The following is a 27510-nucleotide window of genomic DNA, read 5'->3' as shown; positions in this document are numbered from 1 at the left end:
GCCCTATCACGTAACTTCATCATTAGTTTAATTGTATCAGTTATCCAGGGGTATGTATAGTCCTTAACAAAAATTGTCTTAATAGGAGCATATCTATCAAATAATTTAATTATTTCATGATTAAAATTATTTACACATTCGTTAACGTCTTCAGTTAAGAGTGATTCCCATGCAATAGAATTAATAGCTGTATTAAATTCAATCATATCGATATCCTGTAATGGTCTATAATGTATCCAATTTGGTTTCGGTTTATCTTTTCTTACATCAAAAGTACAGGTTAAGAAAGCATGATTGCTGAGTTCACGTATATAATCGATACATACATGCGTTGTTCTTACATTAGAACATATAAGATCTATTAACGTAGTACTGTGTTCAGTATAATGTGTTGGCTCAGTAACATGTTGTGATAAGTTTATGCAGTCTAAAAATTCTCTAAGTTTTTTTGTTTGAGAATTTTGATCATTTAGAAGGTTGGTATTGAAATCTCCGAGTAAAATGGTATGATCGAATCCTGAAAATGTAGTTAGAGAATTAGTAAGAGCATCAATGAATATGTCAAGATCTAGCCATGGAGGACGGTATGCAGTACCAATTACTAGTTTTTTAGTGTTGATGTTAATACTTATCCACATTTGTTCTACCGATGGTGTGTGTGGGTGTTTAAGAACACGAGTATTTAGTCCAGTTCTTATGTAAAAGCCTACGCCTCCGCCGCGCGTACGAATATCAACAGGACGAGGTATGTGACGGAGATGGTATCCGGGAACAATGGGAGCCCGTGCCTCTTCTCCAGTTCTAAGCCATGTCTCGTTAATGGCCATCACGTCAACTTGATGTCGCGCCATAGCCACAAGGAACTCGTCATGTCGTGTACCGAGAGAACCAGGATTTAGTAACCCTACAGTAAATTTTTTATTTCTTATAAATGTAATTACAAACGCATGGAGAATTTGTATGTACTTATTATTGGTTAAAAAACGGCTTAAGTATGTTATGTGTCGCCAGTTAGTTGTTTCATGTATTGTGTTTGAATTATATAGTGTTGAATATGAACTCATTACTCATTCCTGGTTGAAGTTGTTGTATATTATATGACGACCTCGGTGGTCTAGCGGTCTAGCACACCGCTTTACGTCCGATGGTCGCGGCTTCGATTCCCCGCACGGCACAAACATTTGTATTCATGAGTATGACTGTTTGTAACGGTCTGGGTATTTTCTATGTATAATATGTATGTATTTACGAAAAAAATATATCTATGTATTTGTATCAGTTATATAGTACCCATAACACAAGCTTTAGCTAGCTTAACTTGGGTCTAGATGGCGCTGTGTCAATAGTCCCGAGATTATTATAATTACTATATATTACTAGTTGACCTGGCGAACGTTGTTGTACCATATAAATTAATATCGCTATTAAAAATTAGAGTTGATGCTAGAAGGGCGAAAATTTAGGGTTATATGTATTTTTTAATGATAAAAAATTAACACTTAGGGGTATGAAAAATAGATAGTAGCCGATTCTCAGATATACTGAAAGTGCATATAAAATTTCATAAAAATTGATCAAGTCCTTTCGGAGGAGTAATGTAACTAACATTGTGATACAAGAATTTTATATATAAGACTAGCTTTTGCCCGCGGCTTTGCTCGCGTTTATCCCTTAGAGGTGAAATTTATTAAAATCCTTTCTTAGGGGATTTTTTTTTTTTTTTTTATTGGGTTGTTTGGGCTATTGTCAGATGTGTAGCACCTGTAGCACTGCGACCTACATAGATCTATTGTGCTCGCCCTTTTCAGAGTTCGCTACCTAGACCCGTCAGGGACAAGAATTGAAGGATATTCTTAGGAGCGATCGTTTTTATCTCCTCGGGAAAGAGTGTAAACTTTCCAAAGGAGATATTTCGTTTATGCATGAGTGGGCTACAACCACATAGGATGTGAAGCGGCGTTTCCTCTTCAGTTTGGCAGAATCTGCAGATACTTGTCGTGCATAGGCCTAGCTTAGCCATATGCTTGTTCAATTTGCAGTGTCCTGTGAGGGCCCTAGTCATCATGCATATGTTGTTTTTACTCAATTGCAGTAATCTATTGGAGTACTTGGTCGAGAAGCCCGATATAAGGTCTTTTGAATGTATTAATCCTGGCATTTCTTGCCAGTGATTCAGTGCTTCTCGTTTGGTTATTAGAAAAGGGGATGCCTACGTAATAATAGCTTTATGCATGCAAAGTCTCAGCCCGTACGGTTTAAAATTGACAAAGTTTCATATAAACTTTCATCCCCTATTTTATCCCTTTGGGAGTAGAATTAATCAAAATCTTTTCTTAGCGGATACCTATGTCATAACATCTAACTGTATGCCAAACTTCAGCCCGATCGGTCCAGTGGTTTGGGCTGTGCGTTGATAGATCACTACGTCAGTCACCTTTGAGTTATATATATTTAGACTAGCTTTTGCGCGCGGCTTCGTTCGCGTTAATTTATCCCTTAGAGGTGAAATTTATCAAAATCCTTTCTTAGGGGATGCCTACGTCATAATAGCTTTATGCATGCAAAGTCTCAGCCCGATCGGTTTAAAATTGACAAAGTTTCATATAAACTTTCATCCCCTATTTTATCCCTTTGGGGGTAGAATTAATCAAAATCCTTTCTTAGCGGATGTCTACGTCATAACATCTAACTGTATGCCAAATTTCAGCCCGATCCGTCCAGTGGTTTGGACTGTGCGTTGATAGATCACTACGTAAGTCACCTTTGAGTTACATACGAGTATATTCAGATATAGAAATGAAAGACATTATATTCTGCTTCATTAGAGTAAATTGTATTTAATTTAGCATCTACGTGGAATATAATGATGTTTAGATTTTCTGTAACGCGAATCAATTCCTGATTATATTATCATATATAGATAAGGTTAAAGTTCAGTTAATTTGCATGTTTTATGTTACATTTAATGGACTGATAAGAGTTAAATGAATATAAAATTATGTCAAGTACAATATTAGTTCAGAATCATGTAAATGGTATGTTAATAAAATAATCTATACATATAAATAAAATTGGAGTATCTGTTTGTAATACTGAAATAAACGTTTTTAACTATACGCATATGAATTACTGTACTGTTGGCGACAGACTCGTTTTTATAGATATTTCCATTATTAAACCATATATTTTTTATTATATTGTTTTGCTACATTGTGTCATATATTCTACCACTAAATACATCGCTCAAATTTGGTAAGTTGTCTTATTTATTTTACCCTAATTCACTGCCGTTGCCAGCCGTAATAGGTACATACACCAAAATATTTTTTTGTTTACATTTTATGTCTGTCTGTTTGTTCTGGCTAATCTCTGAAATGGCTGGACCGATTTTGACGGGACTATTATTGGCAGGTAGCTGATGTAATAAAGAGTAACTTAGGCTACTTTTATTTTAGAAAAATAAAGTTAAATGCCACACGGCCAAGTCGCGAGTACAGCTAGTTTAAAATAAAACGCCTTTTTTAAATAAATAATTTTATAAATAACAGGATGTAAACAATAATTGACATAACTTTGATCGAATAAGAAGAAATTTATTCTAAATAATGTCTTTTATCAGTTATCCTATAATTATTGTATATGTAGTTCCATAAATGATATGAATCTGCATTCGGCAAAGGGCCCATATTCAGTTCATCATTGATGTATAAAAACTTTTTACTTTCTTTATTGCTGGGTGTCCATCTGACGGGTAAATCTGACTTGAAATTCGGTGTAGGGTCTCTGTAATAAAGATATTTTTATATTACTTATGTTTCTTATATCCTTGTATAAGTATAAGTATCGCAACTCCTAACAATTAATTCAATAAGTTATAAAATGTTTATCATCATCTGCTTCTTCCTTATTTCTTTCTATTCTTTTGGGTTCGTCAAAAGAAAGGGAAAAGGAAGTAGCAGATAGCAGAGTGTAATATATTTTTCTCTTCCATTCATCCCTGTTTACAGTCATCTCGTTAATCACGCCCTTCCTTGCCATATCATCTTTCACACAGTCCATCCGTCTGTTTTTCGGAGTGTAATATGTTTTTCTCTCCCATTCACCCCTGTTATTCAGTAGTTGTTATTCACTCTTCCTTCCCATCCATCTCTTTTTCGGCATTTCTCTGCCCTTACCATCCATATTGACGGCCTCTATGGTCTAGTGGTTTAGCACACCGCTTTATTTCCGATGGTCGCGGGTTCGATTCCTTGCATGGCACAAACATTTGTATTTATGAGTATGATTGTTTGTATCGGGTGTTTTCTATGTATAATAGGTATGTATTTACGAAAAAAAAATATCTATGTATTTGTATCAGTTATCTAGTACCTATAACACATGTTTTAGCTAGCTTAACTTGGGTCTAGATGGCGCTGTATGAATTGTCCTGAGATTATTATTATTATACTCATACATAACACTTTCTTTAAAATATTATTTTCATTCCTACATATTGCATGCTCAAAAAGTTAGTCCCAGAAATCATTATTGTTATAGTTCAAGTATAAAGTAGTATAAGATAATATTAATTATAATTTATAATAATAATAATAATCTCAGGACAATTCATACAGCGCCATCTAGACCCAAGTTAAGCTAACTAAAGCTTGTGTTATGGGTACTAGATAGCTGTACATATACATAGATATATATTTTTTGTAAATACATACATATTATATAAAGAAAACACCCAGACCGATACAAACAACCATACTCATGAATACAAATGTTTGTGCCATGCGAGGAATCGAACCCGCGACCATCGGACATAAAGCGGTGTGCTAGACCGCTAGACCACCGAGGTCGTCAAATATAAAAAATGTATAAAAAAATAATAATACCCGTATTTAGCAAAATTTGTCCATAATTTCGTAAGCCAGTTAACTATCTTTTGATCCCTCTGACTGATTGGAAACGGCCATATCCTCGAATTAAATAAATAAAACAATTCGTCAGCATGACATGCACCGTCATGATTTTTAAAAGGCGTTGCGTATTTCAGTAGGTTTCGTTTTCCACTGTAATCGAAATAATAATTGTAAACTGATGTATTATTTGCAGCGATCATTATATCAGTTTCTAGTATAGTTGGAATCTCGAAGTAAAGTTCTGTATAAATGTCAACCAGCTTCGAAATAGTATCTTGACTGATAAGTTCATTTCCAAAATAAAATTCTTTCACTTTTATTGCCTCCTTCGCAGCTATGTCTTCATTTTCAAATGTCAGATCAGAAGCAAACAAGTAATGCGTATTTCTTACTTGTAATGTTTCAGGCGATTCCCTCGCAACTAAGAAATAACCTTCTTTACTATTTGATCCATATATCACAGATATATTCTTAGGTTTCTTTAATAATAAGTTATAAGGTAAATCAGTCAGTACAGGTTCTATCCCTGGTAATGGTTTTTCGATACATGGAATATGCAATAGTTGCGTATCAAAATATAATCCTAAAGGTTTTGGAGGTTTTAAACTTATAAGTTTATTGTATGGCAGCTTTGATAATATATCATATATTTCGTAGGGATCTTCTGTATTATAGCCTAATTCTTTAGTTAGGAGACTAGCAACCCAAATAGGTTTTTTATTTAACGACCAATTAGTAATCGATGAACCACTTTGTATAATAGCTCGATTAAATAAACCATTTGTAGCTTCACTAGCTATTAATATAGACGTAGAAGTTGCACCAGCACTTTCACCGAAAACTGTTATATTGTCGGGATCTCCGCCAAAAGCAGCTATATTCTTCTTTATCCATCTTAACGCTGCTATTTGATCTTTAAGTCCAGCGTTGCCAGGAGCTTCTTCAATACCCAAACAAAGAAAGCCAAGAGCACCAAGTCTATAGTTAATAGTGACTAAAATCACATTGTGCTTTACGAGGAACTCTGGTCCCAGTAGAAGTTTTCCACCACTCCCAAAAACAAATGCTCCACCGTGTATGAAGACCATAACTGGCAGTGGTCCTGTTGCTTTAACAGGTACGTAAATATTAGCCTTCAAGCAGTCTTCTGATCCTACTACTCCATATCTTGTGACTTGTGGACATGAGTACATCTCATCTACTGCTCGGTAAACACCTTCCCATGATGGTGGAGGCAGAGGACCCTGGAAATTGTATACAATAATATATGTAGCATTAAATGATGTAAGTTGTATAAATACACGTAATATTAAGTAGAAATTATTGAATAATATCCTTCATAAGAACTTCTACTAATCAGTGTTAGATATTTTTTGTTAATTATGTATAAAATCATTGTCATTAGATAAGATATCAAAAAAGTATGTCTTGTTTCATCTTTATATAGCCAAATTTATATGCTAACAAATATGGAAGTCAACCTTTAGTTATTTGAACATCTCCTTCATATTGTTAAGCATTTGAAGGTTTGACTCTAATATCTGCAACCCAAGGCACAATTCGCTAATAGTAGTGCAATATATGTATACAGTATAGTAACTGTTTTACTATGAAGTTCTGTCATATATGCCGTCAATACTATATCATTATTGTCATTACTGACTGGCATGACCACGATGTATTATGACTACATCATTATATATCTAACATCAACATTACCTATATATCTACAAATTTGAACATCACGAAGCAGCAAAATTTGCATATCATTTTTTACATTACCAGGTTATGATTTTCCGAGCTCCTTTAATAATATGATTAATAAAGAAGTGATCTCTTATAAAGTGTATTACACTATTCATTATTGTCACTTATGGGACACAGTTACCTAGATACATGAATATAATATTTGCAATTAATTATGCTAGCCATAAGACAAACTCAATATTGTCTACTAAGCATTGCCGTGTCTAAACTGTATCACCTTACATTTTCCTATTGTTATTTAGTATATAAGATTATTTTAATACACATTTTGTCAGTCCAATATCATATGTAATATATAATCAAAGGGAAGGGGATTGTTAATATGGACCTTTGATCCCATTGCTAGCAATGTACCATGTCAGGTTGACTTCCATGCGGTTTCCCCTCGAAACCGTCGTAAAAAATTACAGGTGAATTTATTACGATGTGCTAACTGACCTGACCTCGTGCTATCATCCTCCACTGGTGCCCCACCAGTGTAAACCGTTAGCGCAGGCGGTTGTACCTCTTCATTATCACATATAAAAGAAAATACATCATCTCACAACATCGGTTAATATTAGTTATACCTAACATTCTTAACCCAACAGCAATAAAGATTACTTTATCAACATTTGACAAGTGATAACAATATTACTAAACGTAAAAAAACTAAACAAACTTACTTGAAAACGAGTTGTACTGTTAAATGACGCATACGGTACGCCCATGTATTCAAAAATAGTTCCATCTGAGTTGACTTTACCGATCAAAGTGCCTTGCTCGATGGTAATCTCCGGAGCTGGCTGATCAATCAGATTCATTGCAAATAGTGTGAATAAAACCAACTTCTTTACGCGTAACATTGTACTAGTCTCGACGTCACATTAACTCAATTCATTATCTTGTATTAACTGAAAGATATATTATCTTGATACCTATATATATACAGATAAAATTCTGTTACATCACAATAATTACTATTTCAAATACACTTCAAATGATTTTAGTATCCTGTGGCACGACTTACTTATTTATTTTTTAAGTATTTATAGCACTTGAAGTATTAGTTTTAGTATTTATTTATTTATTTATTTATTTTTAAGGATTACCAACATAAGATACAGCAATAGAAAAATTGTTATCATTCTATACAATTCTAATGTTCTTAAACTAACTGTTCTCATAATTATAGGTAACCACAGCATGCTTTAAGTTACAAGATTATGTCACTACTATTACAATGTCAATAAAATTAATTAATAAATTAAATTTAAACTAGAATGCTCCTAACAACAATACAATAAAACATATGTGACAAGGAACGTCATTTTGAGCTATGAACTCGGATGATAAAAAGAATATCAATTTCAGGTTTTTCCTCTGCAAAATCGTTGTACAGGCGCGATAAAATACATAAACACGACCCAAATTAGTTCTGCAAACTTTACTTTTGAATAAGTTGCAAGGATGACGTGGTATTCTTGTGGGTACATAAAATTAATTTTATTTAGTAGGGGAGGACAATCTATGAGACCATTTACCAACTTGTACAGAAAAGACATGTCAAGGTAAGATCTACGCAAGGACAGTTGTTCAAGGAGAAAATGATTAGTTCTGTCTTTGTAAGTTTTAATATTGCTTGGTGTTTTGAAACGATATGACAAACTACGAACAAATTTTTTTTGTACTCTTTCTATTCTGTTTATGTGTACTTTGTAGGTAGGAGACCAAACCATGCTGCAATATTCCAACCTACTCCTCACATAGCTGTTATAAAGCAGAATAATAGTGGTTGGTTTTTTAAAACTTTTTGAGTTCCTTAAGATAAAACCCAGTGACTTGTTAGCTTCGGCCACAATTTTATCGATGTGATCAGAAAATCTTAGTTGGCCATATACCAAGAGTAATGTGGTGACTTCTTGTAGTTTGGTACCGTTTATAAAATAACCTGATTTGAAAGGTCTGTGTTTTCTGGTAAATTTAATATGGTAACATTTTGAAATATTGAGATACATTTTATTATCATTACACCACTTAGTAAGGTAAAAGTATATAGTAGTATATATAGTAAAGAAGGCATTTTTCTCTAAATCTTTTACAGATATTAATAATAATAATAATAATAAAACTCTTTATTGTGTACACATAAAATAATAAGAAAATACAGTAAATAGTAAAATAATAACAAAAGGCGGTCTTATCGCTAAATGCAATCTCTTACTGACAACCTAGAAGAGAGGACTTATGTACATAGAATAGGGTAGGTGGCACACATTCACACAGATACTATTTATTATACTGCTAGATATACATACTTACATTAGGGATAAATATATAAACCTACATATATACATACAAGATATTCTAAGAGTAATCTTTAGAAAACAGAAGATGATTCTAATATTCTATTGCATTACAATAATTACTATTTCAAATACGATTAATATGGTTTTAGAATTATTTTAGTACCCTCGCCATCGACAGGAAATTCATACCCACACGCTGGAACCCAAGTGGTCTCGGACAGTGCGGTTTCAGAGGAGCTTCCTCCGCGTACACTTAGATTGTGGAATGAACTACCTGCCGAGGTTTTCTCGAGAGACTACAGCATGGGGTTTTTCAAGAAGGGTATATTAAGGTTTCTTAAGGGTCGGCAACGCGCATGTGACACCCCTGGTGTTTCAGGCGTCCATATTACCATTAACCTTTTACCATCAGATGGGCCGTATGCTTGTTTGCCACCTATGTGGTATAAAAAAAATCCTGCGGTACAACTTACTCATTTATTTTTGAAGTATTTATAACACTTGAAATATCAGTTAAGTAAAAAAAGTAAAAAAGCACTATTTTCTCTAAATCTTTTAGAGATATTCTTAGAGTAACGGATAGAAAAGATAACGCTTGAATAGTATAGAAGAAATGTTAGATATTTATTAAAATTATGATGAGAGAGAGAACGAATTTTGTTACCAAAATTATATAGCATTCTAGCAGTCCTGGCAAACGTTGTTTTGCCTTAAAATAAAAAAAAAATTAGGGGTTTCATCCCCTTAACATTTATGGGGATGAAAAATAGATGTTGGCCGATTCTCAGACCTACTCAATACGCTCACAAAATTTCATGAGAATCGGTCAAGCCGTTTCGGAGGAGTATGGGAACGAAAACTGTGACACGAGAATTTTATATATAAGATTACGTACATGTGTATATATGAAATATCATTTAAAGAGGTAAAAAGGACAGTATCTTTACTCAAGCAATCTTTTCCAGAAAATTTTCGGGTAAAAGATACCAGACAAAAGATCACCCATGAATAGTATAGAAGAAATGTTAGAACCTTTATTATAAAGAGAGAGAGAGAGACTATTGCTCTGATTTCAGATATTATTTCATTATTTGACAGTATACCTTTAATGATAGTGTGATAGGGAATATAAAAGTAAACAAAACCTGAGAAGTTGATGAGCCCACGGACAGTATATGCACTACTATTAGTACTAGACTAGATGGCGCTGTGTGAATTGTCCTTTGAAATTATTATATTATATTACTATGAATATTATAATGTAGTAGTGTAATTTATATAATTGTATATGCATATTGGTAAATCTAATCCTCCAAATAAAGATGGGTGACACTGCATGTTGTCAACTCACCCGGCCGGCCTGCGGTGGTTCTGGGTCAGACGGATAAGGTCTGCCTCTGTGTCACTGTTAGGCAAATTGTAACATCTCGGCTGGAGTTGTACAAAAGTGGAAATTAAATAAATATTATAATATTAAAGTAAATTAAAAAAGGCACGGACGAATATATCTGTGGAAAAATGTATTTAAAAAAAAAAAGAATATTATAATGTAATTCTTACTAATATTATAAATGCGAAAGTAACTCTGTCTGTCTGTCTCTCTCTCTTTTACGATGAAAACTACTGAACTGATTTAAATAAAATTTGGAACACAGATAGTCTAGACCCTGAGAAAGGACATACGCCACTTTTTAATGCGAAAAAAGGGTTGTAAGGGGTTCAAAGGGGAGATGAAAATTATATGGCGGTATCGTCATTTATAAAGCTAGAAGCTTGAAACTTCGTTTTTAAAGATTTTGATTAAATACAAATAAATATAACATTCAAAGTTGTTTAAAATTATCATTAAAGGCTACACAAAATAGGTGATGATAATTTGTTTAGAAAATCGTCATTTTTGAAGCTAGAGTGATGAAACTTTTTTATCTGCTTTATTTGTGTTGGATTATTGAATATCTTTCTTCTTTTCGTCAAGGTCAGTATAACAGGCGTACAAAGTCGCAGGCACAGCTAGTTAAGTATATATGATTAACCAATATATTTTTACAAGCACATGAATTGTAAATTATATCAGTATTTATGGGACATATCGGTTGTAATCAATAGATATTTGATAAGGTTTTATTACAGTACACGCTGTTTTTTGCGAAAATATATTGTTGTCAAGTAATTTTAAATTTAGTAGTTTTATACTAGTAGTTTTACCGGGAAAATCATGGCCGTAAAGGACAGAGAAGTATAATGTGGCAACATTATACTTCTCTTACTTACTGAATATTCCCTACCTATTAGGCATAATAGGTAGGGAATATTCTTGCCGTAAAACGACGGAGAAGAAACAGGGTAGCCTAATTAGTAGTTTTTTTCATATTATTCAAATATTGGCCGCAGCTGGCCTTTACAGCTTCACCGGACGATAGGGAGTGCAGATGGCACTCCAAACCAGCGGTAGGACTTATGCAGTGGCTGAAGGTCAGCTCCTGTCTAACGGATACGGTAATTGGTACTTAATATATACAAGTTAATTTACTATCATTACTTAGTATAAAACAACGTCGCTGTCTGTCCGTATGTGTGCTTAAATCTTTAAAACTACGCAACGGATTTTAAAGCAGTTATTTTATAGATAGAGTGATTCAAGAGGAAGGTTTATATATATAATACACACCCGATCGAAGCCGGGGCGAATAGCCAGTTTATTATAATGCAATACCGGATTCAGTCAAAAATTGAGAATTAGACTTTAAAGGTAAAATTATGGAGTAGATTTTCCTAAATATGTAGTTTTTTAATTAATTGATTATAAAGACTCTATCATTATATTGTCAAATCTAAAAAATTAAAAGGAAGTCTTATAACAATGGTATAGAATTTCTACCTTATTTTTTTTTATAACAGTTATACAATATTTAGTGTTCATTGGAGAGAGTGAAGTACCAATAGGTACTAATGTGGTTACTTTTTAAAGCAACTAAATCTTGCTATTTAAAAATACTTTATTTACGTTAGTAATGTTATTTTCTACGAGACATATACTCGATATACTCGTAATTTAATGGAAAATAATTAAAAGGTCATTTTTCTTATTTGATAAATTATTCTGCGTAAACCTGAAAACCACATTGTGAGAGCCTTTCCATGGCTACAACAAAAAGGACGAGGCAGGCCACCAACTACCTGGTTGACTAATGCCCATAGGGACATGAAGGAGTTGGGCCTGTCAAGTGACGATGCTTACCAGCGAAATGTTTGGCGCCCCAGGATTACAAAAGCCGACCCCGAGTAACGGGAAGAGACGAGGAAGAAGATGAATAAGTTATTTTATAAAGAAGAAATATCCAATTTCAAAACAAAACATTCTACAATAAATAACCATAGTTAAATAATTTTATAAGCAGTTTTAGTTTTTTTTTTTTTTAATATACAATAATAATAATGATACTTATAGAATATTATTATATATATAATCTATAATAATAATTCAAATTCATATTATCAACCTTATTAGATAAGTATTAGGTGTGATCTTGAATGATGAATCAATTGTATTTAAAATTTTGAGGTTAGATTCTTAAATATATCGTATCTATTCACTTCCGTGTCCACATATTTTCACACTGACATATCCTGCTTCCCCCAAGTCCTTTCAAATGCCACAGGATACTAAAATATCCTATCCACTAGTGCACTATGAATATTCCAAGGCGATCTCACTGCAACGGTTTTGTTTATTTTCATTGCGAACCGGTCTGTCGTTTCGAGTTAACAACCGCGACGTAACTAGTCTGGCCTTCAACTGATTACTAAATAGGGAGTAGCGGTGTATCGTGTGACAGAGATAGATATATCCGCGGTAACTGTGCGGATGAATGTTAAGTTGCGCATGATTCTATAGGTATGGACAAAAGTACTTTTAGCAGGTATCGGATCGTATCGATATATTGGTATTGAGTAACGAGTATCGAAACTACGTGTTATATGTTTCAGTACTATATTATGTACGATCGTATTTAGCACAGTTGATTTATCATTTACTTGGATTACTGACTCATCTGATGAAATCAAATCAAAATATCTTTATTCGTGTAGGTGTATTACAGACTCTTATGATATGTCAAATATGAGAAGAACCGACAAGAATCAGTGGCCAATGATGACGGCCTGCTAATATCGACCAATTTAGCACTATACTAGCTTTCCTCAAGATGGGTCAGCCCATCGATTGTTAATACACAATCTATGCATTGTTTGTATCGGTCTGGGTGTTTTCTATGTATAATATGTGTGTATTTACAAAACACAAACTATGTATATGTATCAGTTATCTAGTACCCATAACACAAACTTTAGCTAGCTTAAGTTAGGTCTTGATGGCGCTGTGTCCTGAGATTATTATTATTATTTTACTTATTATTGTTATTATTATTATTAATGTTAAAAATTCAATAGTATATAAATGATATACCGTTCAATACCTAGATATTGAATATAGACCCGTTAAGTAGATTGTATACGATATTTGTAGTTCATGACTATCATCCAGCTGAATGTAATCGACATAATCACGATGGACTTGGTTTATTATCTAGACATAGATAGCAGAAAAGACCAGATCTAAAATTGACACTTACTTCCATAATATCGAACATTCCCTTAATTGTAAAACTAGCTTATAATATTTGATTCTGCTCTTATCACTACGACTGATTTAATCTTATTGCATGATTATATTTGACCCAAAAAATTAGTGCTTGTTGGTAGTTTGTATTCACACGTTTCGACTTGTAAATGTAAACTTACAAAGATTATTTAAAAGAGCAACACACAAGTTTCTTGCTCGTTCTTCTTGTGATGAGACAGCTTTCCGAACGAGTGGTAGATAAAAAACAAATTGTTATGACTATTCAAAAGTGCTTAAATTAAGTTTATTTGAATAAATGATTTTCTATTCTATTCTATTCTATTCTGATTTGATTTGTACTTTTAAATTAATCCTTATTCTGTTTGCCACATTCTGTTTTATTTTCTTTTGCTAAGTCATTGAAATCCTGTTATTGGCTTTCTCTAGATATGTGCTGTTGATTAATGTATTAGATTGTAAGCTGTTGGTTTTCTAATAAATAAATAAATAAATAAATAAATAAATAGCTTAGACGAATTATTTTACTTTATCATTGGAAACTAGTACTTTTTCTAATCCACAATGATATTATAGTTGCTGGAGGAATGGGATTGCTAGTAATGAAGACTGAGAACTTTGTTGCTAGCTCTGTACCATGTCAGGTTAACTTCCACCTGGAAACCATCAAATCAAATTAAATCAAAAATCATTTACTCATGTAGGACATTTTAGCCGCTTATGAAGGTAATTTTTTTTGTATTAATATATTTTTCACTACCGTCCAGTTCAGTATACCTATAGATTCAATTCAGAAGAATTAGCATCATTGCAGTTCTACATGGCAATTCATTTACATTGTTATAAGTTTCTTGTAAATTTATTTACCACAATAGGCTAACTGAGCTGACCTCATGCTCATATTATAATCCACTGGTGTCCCGCCGTAAACTGTAAGCGTAGACAACACTCGACCAGCGGTAACTGGAAAATAAATATTGTTGGGGAAAGGGTATTATTAGTAATGTGGATTGATGATCTTATTGCTAGCAATGCATCATTGACCTCCACGCGGTTCTCCCTAGAAACCATCGTGATAGAGTCTTGGTGAATTTGTGATGATGGGCTAACTGACCGGAAGTCATCCTTCACTGGTGCCCCGCCAGCGTAAACCGTTAACGCAGGCGGGTGCACCATTCCATTATCATCCCTAAAAATATTGTTAGAACGTCCAAAAACTTCTAAAAAAGACATCTTATCGCTATTAATGAATTGTATATTGTGAAATAAAATTAAAACAATTCAAAACAAATACAACGGCTTCTCATGAATACCTTCAAATATTTTTTCTTCTATATTTACCATATACATTGCTTCAGAGTTTATAAGCCCCTGCATTTGGTATAGAACCCAATCCTAATTGGTCCTCAATAAACAAGAACTGTTTACTCTCCTTGCCATTGGGTGTCCATTTGACTGGCAAATCTGCGTCAAAGGCCGGCGTGGGGTCCCTGAAATTAAATTAATATACGCGATTGAAAACCGCTAAACTTGTGACCGAGACATTTTTGTCTTCGATTTTCACAACTTTTCAATGCTCGGTCAGTTATATAAATAATAGAATAGAATAGATTTTTTTAATCATTATATTAATACGTGAGCATAAATAGAAATATAAGTAATCTTTATCCAAATAAACTCATTATAGCTTATAATGAGTTTATTTGGATAAAGATTACTTAATTAGAAGAACTTAGAATCAAAAATATGACTATTCAAAAGTGCTTACTTTTGAATAGTCATATTTTTGATTCTATGACTCATTCGGAACGTAGATCCATCACAAGAATAATGAGCAAGAAACTTGTGTGTTGCTCTTTTTAATAGATGTTTTTTTTATGTATAAATAATTACAGTATAAATAACAACTAAGAGGCATACGATAAACAACATAGAAACCGCTACGTTCTCATTCTTAGTGTAATCAGATAATATTGTCAGCGCTATGATTATATATAATTTTTTTATAAAAACATTAATATCGTTAACGAACTCTTCAATTTTATAGTTAGCTTTTTTTTACAAAGGAAGTGTTTTATATGGTATTTAAATCTTTTTTCAGGCAGATTTATAAACTTTGTACTCCTTTTTATGAAAATTGCGCGTACATGTGTTTTATCTATCAGTTATTGACTCCTGTACTAAATTTGGGTCTAGATAATAATGACTTGTCAGGATTATCAATTTATTAAGCCCTTTTTAAAATTCGTTGCTTCTCCATCAATGCTTTATAATGAAATATTGCTGAATTATTAACGACATAAACTCTACCTATATTATATCACAAAAAACAAAAAATAATTCTAAAATTCTTTTTTTGAATTTTAATTACAAAAAAATCACAAACAGTCAAATCGTAACCCTCTTGCATTTTTAAAATCGTTCGAGTTAAAATTCCTCCAAATTCTCTTTCATCAATTAAAAATAGCTCCGCAAAAAGGCGAAGTCAAAGTCAAACGAATTGCGAATTAAAATATACATTATACCATTATCCTAATATAAAATGTAGGCTCTACTTACGTGACTCGACAGACGAACAAACTCTACTCGTCGCATGTCCGCTGAATAAATTACATGAAAAGCAAACTGGTGAGACTGTAGCTATTCTGTAAGCATCACTTACGAATTCGAAAGTGTAATCCGCGGTGAGATTCTACATTGGTATTCTGTAACTCAACAGCGACTGCAGCGCCACACGCTCGAGAGCGGGATAGAGCTAAAACAGGCCGTGGGTGATAAAGGAAACAGGGAATTGTAAGATGTATATATAATTATATATTACACAAAGAAACACTACGAAATAAGACCAGGAAGGAAAAAACGAAAAGTAAATAGAAAAAAGTGTCAGTTTAGAATAGAATTTGGTATTTGAAATATAAAACATATATAGATAATAGACTAAATAAGTGGCCTGTATTCTACACAGGCACTAGTGATTTTTTTAGAAATACTAGCTAACCCGGTAAACGTTGTTTTGCCTTAAAAACCAAAAACAGTATTAAAAATAGGGGTAGGTGATAGAAGGGTGAAAATTTAGAGTTGTATTAAATTTTCAATCCTAAATCATAATCTACCGCATATATCACGGGGAGTGTTCTGAGGAATTGTTCGGATTAATACCAGCTGCTGAGTGTCACCACCGTACCACCCGCCAGAAACTGAAATACCATCCTGATCATCTTGATGAATGGCGGTCTTCCACAGTGCGGTTGTCTAGAAACTTTTTGCCTCGTACAACCACATTGTGGAATCACCTTCCAGCAATGGTATTTCCGAACCGATACGATATTGAAACCTTCAAGAAAAGAGCTTATTCCTTTTTAAAAGGCCGACAACGTACTTGCAATTCCCCTGGTGTTGCGGGTGCTCATGGGCGGCGGTAATTACTTGCCATCAGGTGAGCCGCATGCTCGTTTGTCCCCTGTGTTACATAAAAAAAAAAGTTAAAAATTTTGGAGTAAACCACCTTTATAATTTAGGGGTATAAAAATTAGTTACAAAATTGGTCGAGCCTTTTCGGAAAAGTATAAACACGAATCCTGTGCCACGAGAATTTTATATATTAGATAGACAAACTCGATAGCTCAATAGGAACTTTATATTTTCAAATGGAAATGAGTGCCTCGAGTGAAGCGATGAGTGATATAAGTTGATAAAACGCTTACAGAATACCAATGTTGCTGTTGGTGAGTTTTAACCCCATCTGGTGCGTGACTGGCCCTCTCGGGGTACATTCTGAATTTTAATTATTTAACACAATTATTATTGTAATAATTTTTGTTAAGGTCATTTATAACAACTTCGATATATGTCGTGTCGTTCGATATATGTCGTTGGTTATATCTGTGATCTGGAATGTCTGAAAGCGTCTTAGCTTACGGGTATGCTAACTCGACTTGGATCTAAGTTTGAAAAAAAAACATTTATGCGTCAACTTATGTACCTCACCGAAACATCATTAACAATTCGAAATTATTACCTAGTAGACTTCTCGTTACGTTGGATTTACATATGCATGTATTTTTACATTATTACACTAGATTTACCCGCGACTTGGTCCGCGTGAAATTTAACTTCATTTTTCTAAAATAAAAGTAGCCTAAGTTACTCCTTATTACATCAGCTATCTGCCAATAAAAGTCCCGTCAAAATCGGTCCAGCCATTTCAGAGATTAGCCGCAACAAACAGACAGATAGACAAAAATTGTAGAAAAATGTTATTTTGGTCTATATACTATATTTATATTCCTATGCATGTAGTAAAAAAATATGTACGATAGACGGACAGACAAAATCGTATCATAAGAAACTCATTTTATATATTAACAGCAACCCACCCCCGCTTCACGCGGGTGTACATATGTATATTTTACATATAAACGTTCCTCTTGAATTACTCTATCTACTGCTAAGAACTAGATTATAGTTTAAAAAATCTAAGCGAATAGACAGGAGAATTAAAGATTTTACATGATTATTAAAAAATGGGTCTTTCAAAACGAGAAAGCATTAGCAAAATATTTTTTTTTTTAAATTTGAAAACCTAATAAATATCTAAAAATCCTTTCAACCTTACATATCTTTCTAAACGTGACATTTTCCAACTCCATCATCATCATCGCAGCCCAGAAGACGTCCACTGCTGGACATAGGCCTCTCAAACGATCTCCACGATGATCAGTCCTGCGCTGCTCGCATCTAAATGCCTTCCAGCGATCTTGACCAGATCGTCGGTCCAATTCTTTTCAATTTTCTATTTTCCAACTTAATCCATACAAATTCGCAGGCAATGCCTAGTCTTACATATTCATTCCCGATGTCACCTTTACGGCGACGCTCTCCATTTTAAGTGCTATTAAAAGTTTTCCATCAGAAGATTCACTTAAAAATGCGGAAGAATCTGTTGAAGCTGATTGGCGTCGGCCCTTGAATTGATTCGTGGGTCATTTGCATCGAAGACGGCCGCACAGTCAGCTATTACTGACTCGCGAACTAATCTCCAGAGTGCTGAGTACCGGGAGTGCTCGAAGCAAACGGGAATTATAAATTTGATGCTTCATTAAAGTGGAAATATTCTGGACAAGTCAAATGTTCAAGTAATGCCATGCACGATCAATAAGGATGTTGATCATAATTCTTTCAATATAGTTACTTATTTTAAAGTGATTAGTAATACATACTGTATATAAGATATATAATAATAATATTATTTGCATTAGTATCTATACAGATAAATTGACTGGTCTTCTCAGAAATTTTTCGCCACGCACAACCACATTGTGGAATCACCTCCCAGCAATGGTATTTCTGAACTGATACGATATTTGAACCTTCAAGAATAGAGCTTATTCCTTTTTAAAAGGCTGATGTTGTGGGTTGCTCATGGGTGGCGGAAATCATTTACCATCAGGTGAGTCGCATGCTCGTCTGTCCGTTGTCTTATAAAAAAATGCGGAAGAATCTGTTGACGCTGAGTGACGTCGGGTTTTGAATGGACACAGCCAGCTATTACTGACTCGCGAACTAATCTCCAGAGTGCTGAGTACCGGGAGTGCTCGAAGCAAACGGGAATTATAAATTTGATGCTTCATTAAAGTGGAAATATTCTGGACAAGTCAAATGTTCAAGTAATGCGATGCACGACCAATAAGGATGGTGATCATAATTCTTTCAATATAGTTACTTATTTTAATGTGACTAGTAATACATACTGTATATAAGATATATAATAATAATATTTGTTTGCATTAGTACCTATACAGATAAATTGACTGGTCTTCTCAGAATTTTTTTGCCACGCACAACCACATTGTGGAATCACCTCCCAGCAATGGTATTTCCGAACTGATACGATATTTGAACCTTAAAGAATAGAGCTTATTCCTTTTTAAAAGGCTGATGTTGTGGGTTGCTCATGGGCGGCGGAAATCATTTACCATCAGGTGAGTCGCATGCTCGTCTGTCCGTTGTCTTATAAAAAAATGCAGAAGAATCTGTTGACGCTGAGTGACGTCGACCCTTGAATTGATTTGTGGGTTATAAGCATCGAAGACGGCCGCACAGTCAGCTATTACTGACTCGCGAACTAATCTCCAGAGTGCTGAGTACCGGGAGTGCTCGAAGCAAACGGGAATTATAAATTTGATGCTTCATTAAAGTGGAAATATTCTGGACAAGTCAAATGTTCAAGTAATTCGATGTACGACCAGTGAAAAATATGTTTATTTTAAAATTTTGAATATTTCAATATTGTATTGTTAGTTACACTAGTGTCACCCATTTACTAATAGCTATACCTCACTCTTAGGTTGACTGGTAGAGATTAGAGATACTTCTTTTAGAGGTATGTGTACCTTTGCTCACTTCTAAATATATATAACTCAAAGGTGACTGACATAGTGATCTATCAACGCACAGCCCAAACCACTGGTCGGATCGGGCTGAAATTTGGCATGCAGGTAGATGTTATGACGTAGGCATCCGCTAAGAAAGGATTTTGATTAATTCTACCCCCAAGGGGATGAAATAGGAGATGAAAGTTTGTATGAAACTTTGTCAATTTTAAATCGATCAGGCTGAGACTTTGCATGAATAAAGCTACTATGACGTAGGCATCCCCTAAGAAAGGATTTTGATAAATTCCACTCCTAAGGAGATAAATTAACGCAAGCGAAGCCGCGGGCAAAAGCTAGTTGTATATAAGAAAGTTTACTATTGTATTTCAAAGTGCAATAAAAAATATATATATTTACTTTATATTCATATGCATGTAGTAAAAAACGGTTATTTTAATATTACAAACAGACACTCCAATTTTATTTATACTTACGCTACTTTGATTTTAGAAAAATAAAGTTAAATTCCACGCGGACGAAGTCGCGGGCACAGCTAGTGGTTAATATTATCTTAATCAATTGCAGTGACCAGACATCAGGTCCCAAATTTAGTTATTTATTAATTTATTTATTTATTTAAGCTTTGCATTCCATAATTTTACAGTAGATAGATAGACAGGTACATTTCAAAGTAGGTTAATTATGGACCCTGGTGGGCAGCACGCGGAAGAGAAGAGAGGAGGACGAGTTATTTTTTATATAATATAATAATAATAATAATAATAATCTCAGGACAATTCACACAGCGCCATCTAGACCCAAGTTAAGCTATCTAAAGCTTGTGTTATGGGTACTAGACAACTGATACAAGTACATAGATATTATTTTTTTTCGTAAATACATACATATCATACATAGAAAACACCCAGAACGATACAAACAATCATACTCATGAATTCAAATGTTTGTGCCGTGCGAGGAATCGAACCCGCGACCATCGGACGTAAAGCGGTGTGCTAGACCGCCCACCGAGGTCGTCAATATATAATAATAATAATAAAAATAGTAATAATAGTTAATAATTTGAAATTGTATATAATTGTAAGTAATTGTTTGTAGTTACACGAGTATGTATCCAATTTATCGACTAGAAAATTTAAATACAATAGCGACAGTCCACATTGTAAAATAAATTTTGGAATATTCTGCAGCACAACGGATGAGAGCCGGCCTCGACCACTTTAACACGTACCGTGCTACAATTTTAAAAACTCCAAAACTAGTTTCGGTGTGGCGTGCATACATACATGCCAAAACTTTCGGTCTGCGCCGGCAGCTTGAAAAGCAATATTCATGCAATTAAATCTATGGGAGTTTGTATTTGTAATAGGGAAATTTTGAATAGACCGTTGTAATTTTTTTTCCTATAAGAAAAAATTGGATATATTTTAGCATTGTACAGACTTCGCACTTCTCGAAGCTTTGAATTTCTCGATTTATATATATCTATACATAGAAATGAAATTGGAGTGTCTGTTTGTAACATTGAAATAACCGTTTTTTACTACATGCATATGAATATAAATACACCAAAATAACATTTCTTACTATTTTTTTCTTTCTGTCTGTGTTGGCGACCGGCCGCCGCAACCTCTTTTGATACTTTTATTATTTTTAGAACAGTTCTGTTTATACGCCATGTTTTTTGATATATTTCAGTTATTCTATTATTGTCTTTTCATAATTTCGCATCTGTACAATAATATACTGTTGTTATATAAATTACGTGTTTTCATCATTTAGACACCCATACAGTACATCGATCCATTACAGTCTGTCTGTTTATTGCTGGACCGATTTTGACGGGACTTTTTTTTGGCAGGTAACTGATGTAATAAGTAGTAACTTAGGTTACTTTTATTTTAGAAAATAAAGTTAATTTCCACACGGACGAAGTTGCTTGTACAGCTAGTATATCATAATAAAAAATCTTTAGTGTTGAATCACTCTATCGATTGGTGAAAACTTCATGAGAATTCATGGCGTAATTCCATTACATACATAGTATAAAACAAAGTCGCTGTCGCTGTCTGTCCATCCCTATATATGCTTAAATATTTCAAACTACGCAACGGATTTTGAAGCGGTTTTCTTTAACACATAGAGTTATTTTAGAGGAAGGTTTATATATATAATATATGTACACCAAGGCGAATCCGGGGCGAGTAGCTAGTAATATATATAAACGAACAGGCAGTTGTGGCGATTTTAATTTCTACCATATAAAGAAGTGTAAACTCATTAGAAAAGAATACGAGTTTAGTTTCTTGTTAGTTCTTTTTAGCTCGAAAGAACTTCGAATTAACTGTAGGTTTAAACTTTTAATCCTACACGAATAAAGATATTTCGATTTGAATTTTAATTATCAAAATATGTCCAAATATTACAAAGATTTCGCATTAAAATAAAAAAATATATATATCGCCATCCGCAACGAACAAAATCGTAATAGGAAAATGTCTATTTTACAGGAGCAAATAAAAACTGTGTATCTTGAAACTATCAATACTAAAAAGATGATTCTTTTATCAAAAATAGGGAATCTTTTTTTAACGAGTTTTTTGCTAAATTTTTATTATAAATTTTCTTTATCACTAAGAACATTGTGAAAATGTCCATTACTGAAATAAGCTATGGAAAAAATTAACGGTAACTAACTTTACGATAGTGTCCGACTGTAATCACAAATCGGTGTTGCCATAGTAATGGTTCATTATGATATTGTTTCATGATAAATATGTAAAATATAAAATCATAAAATCAGTAATTCATTCTATGGTTATTGCGTAAAATTTTATAATAAACTGCCAGAATCTGCGCTAAATCTGACAGAGAGGCAATTCAAATCTTATATTAAACAATTTTTGTGTAAGAAAGCCTATTACAGGATAGACGAATTCATAGATGACAACATATCAAGTAAATAATTAGTTTATTAGCATACAACGTTATAATTTATTTATCTCATTGCTTTCTTGATTTAATTATTTTAGAAATATGAAAGCGTAGCGGTTTTTGTATTGATTGCCGCATGCATTCTTATGTAAACTGTGAATACTATAACTATCAGATGGCAATTGTAAGTAGCTTTGACGTGGTCTAGTGTTTTGAGTAGTCATGCTCACTAAAATGTCCAGACTTGTGGCGGCGTGGTGGGGGGACATTGGGCTCCCTAAAATATGGTCGAGCGCAGTGATGGCTGGCTCATCCGTCATACTCGTGAACGGGTGCTGCTTGTAGGGACTGGTCTGCTCTTATTACTATGACTGATTTCCTCTTATTAATTGTTTAACCAGTTGGTTATATATTCAATATTTTTTCTATTTGAGTATTTAATTGAATTAGTGCTAATTGGTGGTTTGTATTCACACACTTAAACTTAAAAATGTAAAGTAATAATAAAATTATTTAAAAGAGCAACACGCAAGTTTCTTCCTCGTTCTTCGTGTGATGAGACAGCTTTCCGAATGAGCGGTAGATTAAAAAAATGTAATGACTATTCAAAAGTGCTTCAATGTAAGTTTATTTGAATAAATGTTTTTCTTAAAATATACTTTTTATTCGTAAAATTTCATTGCAATCGTATTCGATGATATAACTGAGTTTAATATTACAGTAGATTTGCTTACATGCTTATTTGATGATCATATTTTAGGTGTTATGATGGTAATATCCACTTACTCTAAAATGTTGACTTTTGAGATTTGGTAATAAGTTTTCGAGTTATTGATCGTGTAAATTCACTTATGCTACCGTTGATCAAAAACATAAAAAATATCTAAATGATGTAATAGTGTGCGTAGATGACGAATCTTTAATAAACCCGATTCTATCGTAATCGCGATTACCACAATGTTCGTCGGGGGCAGCGATATATTGTTTTGTTTTTGCAAAATGTTATTGTATAATTAAAACAATAACAATCTTAAAAAGTGAATCAGCAACGCATGAAACACTCCAGTTAACCTAAGACAATAAATCTAATGGCAGTGACGCGTCGTCATTTTATCTCGGAGGACGTTGATTGATCATCCTTGCTTAGTCCTTCACATTTCATTCATTTATTACTGAGACCGCATTAAAACTCGTTTGTTTCGGCAATTCATTTATTATACTCCCAGGGAATTAAGTTATGTTAAGTAAATGTGAGCTCTGATAAAATATTCAGACATACGTGTGTAATATACGAGTGATATTCATAATTGATATCCCTTCAGGATCATCAGACTCGTCTTCTGCTCGTATCAAGTTACTATTAAAGACTTTAAATAAAGGATGTATAATATCTTTATCCTTATTATATACTAGTTGTACCCGCGACTTAGTCCGCGTGACATTTAACTTTCATTTTCTAAAATGAAAGTAGCCTGAGTTACTCCTTATTACATAAGCTACCTGCCAATAAAAGTCCCGTCAAAATCGGTCCAGCCATTTCAGAGATTTGCCGGAACAAACAGACAGACAGAGAGACAGATAAAAATTGTTAAAAATGTGAATTTGGTGTATTATATTATATTATATTATATTATATTATATTATATTATATTATATTATATTATATTATATTATATTATATTATATTATATTATATTATATTATATTATATTATATTATATTACATTATATTATATTATATTATATTATATTATATTATATTATATTATATTATTATATTATATATATATTATACCGTATTGATATTCATATGCATGTAGTAAAAAACGGTTCCAATTTTTTTATATATATAGATATGTGCTTTATCGGTATTCCTTGTTAAAAACTCTGATTAGACTATTTCCTTTTGACATAATGCAATATTATATACTGCTACTCCTTTGACATAGACACCTATATAAATATACATTGTAAAAAAACTAGCTTTAAAAAAAGAAATTCAATTAAATTACTTGCCAGTTCTTCTCAATTGGATCTATATACTGATTTGGACGGTAGGGAAAACATTAAAATATAATGTAAAAAATTTGTCGTTCATAAGCGGCTAAAATGTCCTGCATGACTATGTATGACAACGATTTTTTAATTTGAACTTGAATAGGACACCGTCTGCCATTACTGCTATCTGTATATGTAAAATTCTCAACAAAAACAAAACAATGAAAACATGGCAAAAAAAAATCATTTTGGGTGCATCCGCCGCATTTGCTGCGAAAACGGTTAAGGTTAAAAAAATATGTATAACAAATTGTTCTTCTTTAAAAGTTTTATTATAAAGTTTACGATAACATGTGTTTATCTTTTAAGTTTAACTCACCATAACCTTGTCTATGGTAATCATATTTCATCTAAAATAATGCATTATTTGCGAAAGTGTTTTTATAAACATGATATTTATTCTTATCTAAAAATAATATTTGTTACATTACTTAATTTTGAACGAAATTGTCCTCTACATCATTTGATTTCAATGAAAACTTCAGGAGATGTCTTAGTTTTAATGAACATAATTCTTATAAAAACAAATAGCTAAAATAATTCAAATTTAAAGGTGAAATAACCTTATTATTTCACCTTAGAGGAGAGAATATATGAACAATTAAAAAAAAATCTATTTGCAACTAATAAACAAGCTGCGTATATGGATTCTCTTTTTTCTGAGTTATCTTCTGTAATAATAATATTACTCGAGAATTCACATAGTTCAGTGCCATCTAGTCCCTAGCTAAGCAGAACTTGTGATACGGTACTATATTATGTACTGATAAAATACTTGAAACTTATTTTTATGAATATCAATAATATACATAAAACAAACAATCATGGTCATGAATAAAACCACATTGTTAAGTCACCTTCAAGCAATGGTATTTCCGAACCAATATGATATTGAAACTTTCAAGAGAAGATCTTATTTCCCCTTAAAAAACCGGCAGTGGAATATCAATTCCCCGAGTGTAGCGGGTGGTTATAGCAGTAATCACTTACCATCAGGTAAATCGCAAGCTCGTTTGTTCTCAAGCCAAAAAAATCTAAATGTTTTCCCTGTGCGAGGAAACGAACCCGCATCCACAGTAATTAAAGCGACATGCTAAACCGCTGGACCACCGGGGCCGTCGTATAATTCACAACATGACCCGGTGCCTATAATTTTAAGCAGGAATGAGATCCATAAAAAAGTTTACGAGCTGAAAAGCGTCAAATAATCGAGTTAAGTGTGTGGCAATACCGCACGGCAACATCATAAATCTAAAGAGATATTACAAAATGGCGGTTTATCTTGGGAATATGACGTTGACGAATCGCCTGGTGTGAGCTGCGGACAATCTTGCTTTGGGGTCATTTGTTTAGTGCCGTGAACGGTGCTTTCGGGAACTCAGAGTTTATTGTCAGAGTTCGCTAAGTTTTGAAGTGTTGATCGTTTTTAGTGTTAAACTATAATAAATATAGACGGCCTCGGTGATTTACTGGTTTAGCACGCCGCATTACTTCCAATAGTCGCAGGCCCGATTCCTCGCAAGCTACAAACATGTTGTCGTGAGTATGATTGTTGGTATCGGTCTGGGTGTTTTCTATGTTCTTTCATTCAGTGGAGATCTTGCCACTTGCCATGATCTTCTATCATACTCTTTAACTTTGATACGTCACGATTCCAATTCTGTCTTTAATTTGTTTGATGTAGCTGTGCCTTGTGTCTTTGCCTTGGTGCCTTACCCCTTCTTTCCTTCTATCTTTCCCTCAGTAATTACTTTCATAAATTCATCGTGCCGTTACAAGTGTCCTAACATTTTTCCTCGTCTAGTATTCAATAATCCCTTTTTTCTTTCACCCTGTGTTCTTACTTTATCTTCTTTATTTCTTACGTTCTGCAGCACCATATTTCAAAAGCTTCAAGTTGTGCCTTTCTTTTTGAATTAAAGTCCATGTCCAAATCCTCGTTTTTTAGGTATTTGCCAAAAAATGTTTTTGTTTGTGTAACGGATCGGTGGAACGGTAGTGGTGAAAACACGTAATTTATAATAAAATTATATATTAATGTGCAGTTACGAACTATATCAAATAATACGACGTATAAAACTGTTTTCAAAATATAAATTATCAGAGGAGTTTGTGGCGGTCGGTCACCAATAGTTTGGTTGTCTGAGTACTAAGATCATCCAGGCCTATCTGTTTCTTAATGTTCTACCGACCATAGCAGAATATTAAGATTGCCAATTTCTACCACTAGTCGAGGTTGGTATCCCGAGTACTTTCATAACACGTAGCCGTCTTCACGTCTGGATTTGGTCATACCAGCGTAAGCGTCTTTCTCGTATTTTCTTCTTTACGTGTTTCACTTATACAACGCATAATTAATTTTGTATAGGCCTTTAAGCAGTCACGGAAATGTGACGGCATGTGACACGTATCCTTAGAGGAAATGTGATTAATGATAACAAGCATGCATCTTTATATGCTTTTGATTAGAACAAATTTTATAAATTTATATCTAAGTCATGTTATAGAGATATTTTGTA

General features: G+C 33.4%; 1 protein-coding gene across 1 annotated transcript; it reads right to left on the bottom strand.

Moving 5' to 3' along the window:
- Positions 1 to 3577: 3577 nt before the first annotated feature.
- LOC131842814 (esterase FE4-like) lies at positions 3578 to 12752 on the bottom strand. The gene is made up of 4 exons (XM_059191380.1): positions 12680 to 12752; positions 7343 to 7594; positions 4884 to 6154; positions 3578 to 3783 (listed from the first exon to the last, which is right to left on the bottom strand). Exons 2-4 carry the CDS (start codon positions 7520 to 7522, stop codon positions 3594 to 3596), a joined length of 1641 nt encoding a protein of 546 aa, XP_059047363.1. The 5' UTR covers positions 7523 to 7594; positions 12680 to 12752; the 3' UTR covers positions 3578 to 3593.
- Positions 12753 to 27510: the final 14758 nt, after the last annotated feature.

The sequence above is a fragment of the Achroia grisella genome, unplaced genomic scaffold (assembly GCF_030625045.1).
Source record: "Achroia grisella isolate CSIRO2021 unplaced genomic scaffold, CSIRO_AGI_Agris_v1 utg2506, whole genome shotgun sequence".
Taxonomy (NCBI): Eukaryota; Metazoa; Arthropoda; class Insecta; order Lepidoptera; family Pyralidae; genus Achroia; species Achroia grisella.
This window is presented reverse-complemented; position numbering and strand designations above follow the sequence as displayed.

What these genes read in the sequence shown, in the direction of transcription:
- LOC131842814 (XM_059191380.1), bottom strand. Translation starts at nt 7,522, where the DNA reads ATGTTACGCGTAAAGAAGTTGGTTTTATTCACACTATTTGCAATGAAT. An exon ending in ACAGTACAACTCGTTTTCAA is followed by an intron (nt 6,155 to 7,342) that starts GTAAGTTTGTTT and finishes TACAATTTCCAG; the next exon opens with GGTCCTCTGCCTCCACCATC. An exon ending in ACAAATTTTGCTAAATACGG is followed by an intron (nt 3,784 to 4,883) that starts GTATTATTATTT and finishes TCTTTATTACAG; the next exon opens with AGACCCTACACCGAATTTCA.